We start from the raw sequence: 8945 nt of genomic DNA on the forward strand, positions 1-8945 counted from the left end.
CAGTCCTAGAAGAAAGGCCTCTGGTTTCAGTTGTACTTTAACCTTTAAAATTGTCATGCCCCCGTTGGAGACTGACTCTGAGGGAGAGGAGGAACAGCCGACAGGGAGTGGAAGTGTGGCTCCGGAGGTTGTGGAGGAGGCTGGGGAAGGGCAGAGGCTGGCCGGGCAGTCAGAGGAGGACCCAGGCCCATCCCCTCTCCATCCTAGGGCATGCAGGGAGGAGAGGATAAGGGAGAGACGTGGGCTACTTGGGAAGAGAGGGCCTTGATCCTCTTCATGGGCTGCAGCTGTGACATCTGGGTAAGAGGACAGACATGCGTATGGGCGAATGCTGGAAACAAAGCATGGAAATATCTCTAGTTTATGGTTCCTCTCTGAGTTTGGTGTCCTTCCCAGTGTGTGTTATCTGTGGACGTCCTCCAGCCCTTATCTTGCCTGGTTTGTGTTGGCTTTTTTTCCTTCTTCTTGTAACTGTTTGTGTGGGAGTTTTTTTGTCCCCAGTCAAGGATATTTGGAGCTTGGAAGCAAAGTGAAGGAATAAAAGGGGCTTCACCTGTTTTTTGTGACAGTGTTTGTTTTATATCCCATCCTGGGTCATCACAAAAATCTTCAGAATTAATGTATACATTTGTCTCCAAAATTTTGGTGTTTTTTACATGTCCACCTAACAAAATGTCCCTTCAGGATGTTCCTTTTTCCAACAAAGATTCAAACTACTCCATTCATTCTAGAGAGTTTCTCTGGTGACAAATGAGGGACATCTTCTGACCAGGGAAACAGCCACACAGTGAGATCCTTTTTCCGACAATGCTGTTGCACGGATACCTTCTAAGGCAGACTCTTGTCCAGATCATAAAACACAGAATAACAGAGTTGGAAGGGACCTCAGAGGTCTTCTAGTCCAACCCCCTATTCAAGCAAGAGGCTCTATACCATTTCAGACATATGACTTCCCAGTCTCTTTTTGAAAGCCCCCAGTGATGGAACACCTACAACTTCTGAAGGAAAGTTATTCCACGGGTTGATTGCTTTCACCTTTAGGAATTTTCTCCTTAGTTTCAGGTTGCTTTTCTCCTTGATTACTGTCATGCCCCTGTTGGAATCTGATTCTGAGGGAGAGGTGGATCAGCTGACAGGGAGTAGGAGTGTGGCTCTAGTGGCTATGGAGGAAACTGGGGAAGGGCACAGTAGGGCTGGGCATTCAGAGGAAGACCCGGGCCCATCTGCTCTTCATCCTAGGGAGGAACAGATAAGGGAGCAAGGTGAGTTGTGTGGTTTACGGGGGAGGAAAAGGCCCTGATCCCCTTCATTGGCTGCAGCTGGGAAAACTGTTTAAAAAGGCAAACCATGCACAGCAAAGTTGCTGGAAGCAAAGTGTGAAATTATTTTGGTTTGTCAAGTCTTATCTGAGTTCTGGCGTCCTTCCAAGTGCGTCTGTTTCATTATCTTTTGACATCTTCAATCCGTTATCCTGCCCTGTCTCGTTAATTGCTGTAGTGTGGCTTGGGTTAGTTTTTATTTATAATTTATATGTACTTTGAGTTTGGACGGAATTTCTTCCCTTTAAAAACTGTACTTGGGAGACTTTTTTCTCCAGCCGATGATAACTGGACATTGGCGGGCAGGTTGGAGGTATTAAAGGGACTTTCCCTACTTTTGTGACTTTGTTGCTTTTGTGCCACGCCCCTTTGGGTCATCACAATTACTTTCCATCCATTGTTTCACATCTTGCCTTTTGGTGCTTTAGAAAATAGTTTGATCCCCTCGTCTTTGTAGGTGCCCCTCAAATATTGGAAGGCCTTCTTTTCTCTAGACTAGACATACCCAATTCCTGTAACGGTTCTTCATATGTTTTAGCCTCCAGTCCCCTAATCATCTTTGTTACTCTTCTCTGCACTCTTTCTAGGGTCTCAACATGTTTTTTGTATTGTGGTGACAAGAACTGGATGCAGTATTCCAAGTGTGGTCTTACCAAGGCTTTGTAAAGTGTGCCCATGGGACACAGCTGAATTGGGGTAAACAGCTGAACGGATTAACAGAGATGGAAGGGACCTTGTAGGTCATCTAGTCCAAACCCCTGTCCAAGCAGGAGGAGACCCTACACCATTTCTGACAGATGGCAGTCCAGTCTTTTCTTGAAAGCTTCCAGGGATGAAGCTCCCATAACCTCCGAAGGCAACTTCTGTTCCATGGGTTGATTGTTCCCACTGCCAGAAAATTCCTCCTTATTTCCAGGTTGAATTTCTCCTTGATCAGCTTCCGTCCATTGTTCCTTGTTTGGCCTTCAGTTGCCTTGGAAAATAGCTTGACCCCTCTCCTCTCTGTGGCAGCCCCTTAAATATTGGAAGACTTCTACCTGTCTCGCCAGGTCCTTCTCTTCACGAGACTAGCCAGGCCCAGTTCCTACACCTGGAATGCTTTTCCTCTTTCCCTCACAAGCACACACGTGTTCACACACCAAATGCAGACCTGTGAAGGAGGGAGCACATTTGCGGGACTGAATTTGTTCCCCGATACTTTTCCCTCTGGGCCTGGCATTTCGTAAAGCTCAGCTCACTCGTGTAGGTTCTCTGACAGTAAATCTGAAGAAGAATTAAGGAGTTGGAGAACAATGTTGACTGGCGTTCTTTGGACACTTCAAAATGAAATTAGATTGTGGTGTGGGGTTATTGCTGCCGTGCAAGTGCAGTAAAACAGAAAATGAAAAGCAGATGACTGGCTCGCTTCTGCAAAAAGGAAAAAAAAAGGTTACAACATGAGGTCATGGGTGGGAGTAATCTAATTGAGTGTGAAACTTGACTTGGGCAAAGGAACTTTTGCAAAACATCCGGGCACAAAGCGTTAGATCTGGCTCAAGGTTCATAAGGCATTTAGTCCTCATAAATCTTAAAAGACTCCTGTTTGGGGCTGCAAGCGGAGGTGGTATTTAGCCGGTTCTGACCGGTTCTCTCAAACCGGTAGTAGTTCGGAGAACCGGCCAATCCCACCCCTGACTGGTCCCGCCAACCCCATCTATTCTCTGCCTCCCTTTGAGTCCCAGCTGATCGACTGGGTCTTCTTTGGTTGCCCTGCCCAGGAGAATGGATCTGGAAAGCAGGTTAGTGGGGTGGGGAAGGAATGGGGATTTTGCAGTATCCTTCCCCTGCCGCGCCCACCAAGCCTTCCCCGCAGAACTGGTAGTAAAAAAAAAAATGTGAATCCTACCCCTGGCTGCAAGGATTCATAAATGATTGAGCCACAAGGTTGGTGTAAAGCTTTGCTCAAGTGTGAAAGGACAATTAAACCTTCAGAAACCGTGAGCACTCCAAGTCAGCGGAAGCCACCATTTTCTTCCTTAAGCATGTCGTGTGAAGGCCACCATGTTAAAACAGGGCACGGATTATTGGATTATCCACGCAGCCCCTGGGCTTTGCCAACTCTCATTTAGAGGGCCAGTTTAGCCTAGCGGTTCAAGGCCTCAGGCTAGGAACAGAAGACCGGGAGTTCTAGTGCCACCTGAGGCAGGCACCCGGTTAGGTGACCATGGGCCAGCCGCTTTCTCTCCGCCCTAGGAAGGAGACAGCGACGAAAGCTCTTCTGAAATCTTGCCAAGAACATTGCAGGAACTTGTCCAGGCAGCTGCAAGAGTCAAAGAACCGACTCCAACGCACGGGAAAAGAGATACTGCCTCGTTTAGGGTTTAGTGTGCTTTGTGTGTGTGTGTGTGTGCGTGTGTCGCCAGCTACAAATTGCCCTGTGCAACTTGATCCTTCCTGACAATGTCAGAGGCTTCCTAGGCACACACTCCCTCTCTCCCACTGTTACTTCATCAAAAAAAACCCTCAACCTCTGCGCAGGCAAACATTTTGCCCACCCTGCTGGTCTCCCAATCCGTGTGTGTGTGTGTGTGTGTGTGTGTGTGTGTGTGTGTGCTTGTCTTTTCCCTCCAAAAACATCCCATCTGTTCCAGAGAGAGAGAGAGAGAGAGAGAGAGAGAGAGACAGCTGCCTCCTCCACAACTGTTTTCACCTGTCTAGAAGGTTTTAGCCTCCAGCCACAACAGCTTAGAGATGTGGCCTCTTTGCAAGCCTTCCCAGTTGGAAGATGTCACGGGGGGTGATGGACAGGGGGCATCTCTGCAGCACAGCTGTCCCAGCCTCGAGGAGGAAGTTGCGGGACCATCCAGGCTGGGAGAAAGCAAACTTGCTCCTCCATGACAAAAAGGATTCAGGAGGTTGCAAAATCAGCCTCTGTGGAGACCGATTCTTTCCCTTCCCTTCCCTTTTTATTTTCCTTTCCTTTTTATTTTCCTTTCCTTTTTATCTTCCTTTCCTTTTTATTTTCCTTTCCTTTTTATTTTCCTTTCCTTTTTATCTTCCTTCTCTTCCCTTTTTATTTTCCTTTCCTTTTTATCTTCCTTCTCTTCCCTTTTTATTTTCCTTTCCTTTTTATCTTCCTTCTCTTCCCTTTTTTATTTTATTTTCCTTTTTATCTTCCTTCCCTTCCCTTTTTATTTTCCTTTCCTTTTTATCTTCCTTCTCTTCCCTTTTTATTTTCCTTTCCTTTTTATCTTCCTTCTCTTCCCTTTTTATTTTCCTTTCCTTTTTATCTTCCTTCTCTTCCCTTTTTATTTTCCTTTCCTTTTTATCTTCCTTCTCTTCCTTTTTATTTTCCTTTCCTTTTTATCTTCCTTCCCTTCCCTTTTTTATTTTATTTTCCTTTTATCTTCCTTCCCTTCCCTTTTTATTTTCCTTTCCTTTTTATCTTCCTTCCTTCCCTTTTTTATTTTATTTTCCTTTTTATCTTCCTTCCCTTTCCTCTTTATCTTCCCTTTCCTTTCCTTTCCTTTCAGATTAGGCGAGACCAGGCTCAAACACAGTAACTGTGAGAGGGACTTTGCAGTCCTAGTGGATGATCCCTTGAATATGAGCCAGCCGTGTGCGGCAGCTGCCAAAGAAGTTAACACAATCCCGGGTTGAATAAACAGAGGCGCAGAATCAAAATCAGGTGAAGTATTAGTGCCGCTTTATAAATCCTTAGCAAGGCCACCCCTGGAATGCTGCATCCAGTTTTGGTTACCACATTACAAAAAAAGATGCTCAGACTTTGGAAAAAGTGCAGAGAAGAGCGACTAAGATGATCAAAGGCCTGGAGACTAAAACATATGAAGAACGGCTGCAGGATTTGGGTTTGGCTAGTCTAAAGAAAAGAAGAATTAAGGTGACATGATGGCACTATTCCAGTGTTTGAGGGGCTGCCACAAAGAAGAGGGGAACAATTTATTCTCCAAACCATCGGAAGGCAAGGCAAGAAACAATGGTTGGAAACTAACCAAAGAGAGAAGCAACCTGGAATTAAGGAGAAACTTCCTAAGAGGGAGGACAATTAACCAGTGGAACAGCTGAACACCAGAAATCTTGGGTGCGCCATCATTGGAAGTTTTAAAGAAGAGACTGGACAGTCACTGGTCTGAGATAGCATAGGTTCTCCTGCTTGATCAGGGGGCTGGACTAGAAGACCTCCAAGGTCCCTTCCAGTTCCTATTCTATTTCATTCCACTCTATTTCTTTGCTTTCAGCCTTCCTCCACAGAGGCAGGGGCTGCCCCAATTCCTTCCTCTCTATCTTCATTTTGACCTTTTCTCCAGAGATGCCCACAGAATTTTTTTTTTAAAAAAAGGCACAATAGGGGTAGTTACTTACGACCATAATTGAGTCCAAAATGCCTGTCGTTAAGTGAGTCACTGCAATTGTATAACATGGTTGTTAAGTGGATCTGGCTACTCTGTGGGCTTTGCTTGTCAGAGGTTACAAAAAGGGGACGACCTGTGACCACAGGACACTGAGACCATCATAAATATGAGTCAAATGCCAAGCATCTGAATTTGATGTACAATTTTCGTGGGGAGATTGCAGCGGACGTAAATGTGAAAAAGTGTCATAACTCACTGTTTTTCGTGCTGTTGTAACTTTGAACAGTCGCTAAATGAACTGTCGTAAGTCGAGAACTACCCGCATTATCTCAAGTTCAGCCCCACCATCTATGGGACAGGTTGAGTGGTGCCGTAGCCTAGAGGTGGAGCTCTCACCTCACAATCAGGAGGCTGTGAGTTCAATTCTAAGCAGAGGCAGGTGTTTCTCTTCTCTGGGCCCAGTGAGAATGTATCGGCTGAATAAAACTGCATGGGCAACAGGAAAAGCATCCGGCCAGTAAACACCCTGCTAAGTCCATTCAGTTGCCCAAAACTCCACCTCGTAAAGAATTATGGGGTCATTAAACGAAGATGATCTATAGGGCAGGACAGGTTGAATTGTTCCTCCAAGGACCAACCCTGTAAAAGCCGGGCGGTGGGTGTGTCTTGCCCTAATTGGCACCAATTGCTGGAGAAAATACAATTTGCAGTGTTTTGTGGAATGAGGAAGAAACGGCAGGAGAGGAGCAGGACCTTGGTTCTCATTGCAACGTTTCTGCTTCTTGCAGGTGGGTCCGGGGAGAGCATTTCAGGTACAAGTTCAGCCGGCCAGGTGGGCAGCACGCCCAGCAGCAGAAATGGTGGATCCGTAAGAGGCTTGGACCCTACTTCCCGCCTGTCAACCTGAAAGGACTGAAGAAGTTTTTCAAGGCTCGAAACTGGCCGGACCCGAAGCAGAATTGAGCTTGGTGATCTAGAATTACCCCCTGTTTTGTCTTTGGCCTTCCTTTGAGTTGTGTGAATTCTCTGCTCTGTTGTCAATCCTTCACAGCAGAGACAACCCCCCCAGCACTCTCTCAAGCCCACCAGGCCAGGGATAAAAATCTTGCGGTTTCTTTTCTGTATTTAGGGGAGCTGAGGCCGCAAAGGATGCTCAGAGCATTACTTGGAAATGAACGGGTCGAAAAATGAAAACTCTGGCCATGAGTAGGTTTTAGCATCTCTTACCGTCCTGATTAGCCTAAGAAAAGGGAGCTTTCCAAAGATCAGCCAGGGGAAGACACGCCAAATGCAATAATTAGATGTTAACATAGTTTACAGGCCCCGAAATGTTAGCAAAATTAGCAACATGAAGGGAGGCAACCTTTGTGATGAGAGGGAGAGCGACGGGTTGTTCAGAAGATGGAGGATTTTTCTTGAAAAAGGCATGGAATTAATCTGACATCTGTCTAGGGCGGTTGAATGTTTAATTCGAGAGCTGGGTTGATTACACAGAAATTGTCATATTAGGCGTAACCTTAAATGAAGGTTAGTGCTGTCCAAGACCCAACAACTTATTTTCCACCCATCAACTTTTGGAAAAATGAGATACCCCCCCCCCACACACACACCTTATAAAAATTAGGTTGTGGAAGCCTGGATCCAGGGATCCCAAAGTCTGTTGGTTCAACTGATTTCTGCCTGAAGTCAGCTTCCTCCTTCAAGCGCCATCCATACCTTTCCTACAAAGCCATAGATGCAAAATTGAAATTAGATGCGAAAAAGGCTAAAACCTCCAGAGATTTCATGGGGTTGCATAAAGATCTAGTGAGAGGTCGCTCCGCTCAGGAATTTTGGCCAAGCTACTTTGCACACAAGTGACAAGAGAAGTCCTACCTGTTAAGGTAGGATTTAATTTCATTTTTAGGTCCTTGGGCGCCACCTAGTGTTGATGTTGTTACTATATCAGCAGGAGAGTAACTACTGTAAGCGGGTGAAGAGATATTTCTTTTCTGCCCTCTCCTTTCCTTGTCTTATTTTTTTCCTTCTGATATCTTTCTCCAGTACAGCCTCTGGGGAAACGAGGCAGCTCCCACCAAAATCTGGAATAATCTCTTGCAAAAGGCAATTTAAATCTAGGTGAGGGCTGCTGGTCAACCAATTAATGCTTAGTTTGTGAGTACAACCCATTGGGGTTTTTTAGTACTTTTATTTGGCATCTGCTTATATTTGAGCACAGTAAAAGACCAATTCTTGGGAAACTTAAGATAAACCAACCTTTTTTTTTTAATTCTTCGTTCTAGAACAAGCAGCATTAAAATTCACCCTTAATGTCCAGAGTTCAAATTCACAGAAAATACTTTTTTTAAAAAAAGCATTTGACCACTTTTAACAGTGGTCAAAATTAGAAGGAATTTGTCCCAGGGATTCTGTCTATTATGTATTTTTAGATCTAATGGGTATCTGGCTCTCCTTGCAAGGGGACTAACTAGTACACAAGGACCAATCCCACTTAAAATCTTCATATCTAGAAAACCTGTTTCACGTGAAAAAAAAAGCTGTCATTCTTTTCTAATAACATTTCCCTCTGATTAATACACCATAAACTTTATTAAACTGAAACAAGCGAGAAGGTCAACTCTACAAGTCTAATTAAAGCTATTTGTCTTCATTGCTTCATTGAAATTGCAGGCAGGAAATTCTATCTACAGGAATGAAGAAGAATGGATGGCAATTAATTGGCCAGTGACTTCTAATCCATGCAACTTCCAGCTTCAAGAGAATTAAATCCACAAATCCACTTTCCTTTATAGTCCTATTTGTGAGGGGTTATTTTTATATTAAAAATGAAGGGTCTCCTTCTTCTTCCTGCACTATGGCAGAGTCCGCTTAAAAGGTGTTTTTTGTTGTTGTTGTTTGATTCCTCATTTTTCTGTTTCGGTGTTCATTGCATAAAGCCATTTCCAGATCATGTCACTCCAGAGTGCGTTTTTTTTCCAGCTGGGATAGTCAAAGGAAACGCTCCTCCGTCCAGTCTGTTGGGTCAAATCTTTCCAAACGTGCCAAGGTCCAATCTGCAGCAGGGGGACAGGGGGAGTGTTGACGGGTGAGTGGGCAGAATCTAGCACGATCTGGAGAAGGTACTCTTGTCAACAGAGGATGCCCTGAAATTATTCGAGATGGGAAAGCTAAACGTGAATATTTCCTCTGCTGCAACTTGGCCCAAATTAAGCAAGTGTATTTTCATACTTTTGCTCACCTCCGCTTTCCTCTCTGTAAATTTAGGCTAGTGCAT

The 8945-nt window shown here is 44.8% G+C and overlaps 1 protein-coding gene across 3 annotated transcripts in view; it reads left to right on the top strand.

Moving 5' to 3' along the window:
- LMF1 (lipase maturation factor 1) overlaps positions 1-8621 on the top strand; it is a 161721-nt gene extending 153100 nt beyond the window's left edge. For 2 of the 3 annotated variants that reach the window (XM_087912635.1, XM_087912633.1), the window contains exon 10: positions 6460-8621. In XM_087912635.1, the coding sequence (XP_087768761.1) occupies positions 6460-6634 (175 nt within the window). In that variant the 3' untranslated portion in view covers positions 6635-8621. The remainder of the gene's footprint in view (positions 1-6459) is intronic. The other variant, XM_087912634.1, reaches the window with a different exon arrangement.
- The last annotated feature ends 324 nt before the right edge of the window (positions 8622-8945 follow it).

Source organism: Pseudonaja textilis, chromosome 14 (assembly GCF_049901715.1).
Source record: "Pseudonaja textilis isolate UNSWEBS1 chromosome 14, rPseTex1.2, whole genome shotgun sequence".
NCBI lineage: Eukaryota > Metazoa > Chordata > Lepidosauria > Squamata > Elapidae > Pseudonaja > Pseudonaja textilis.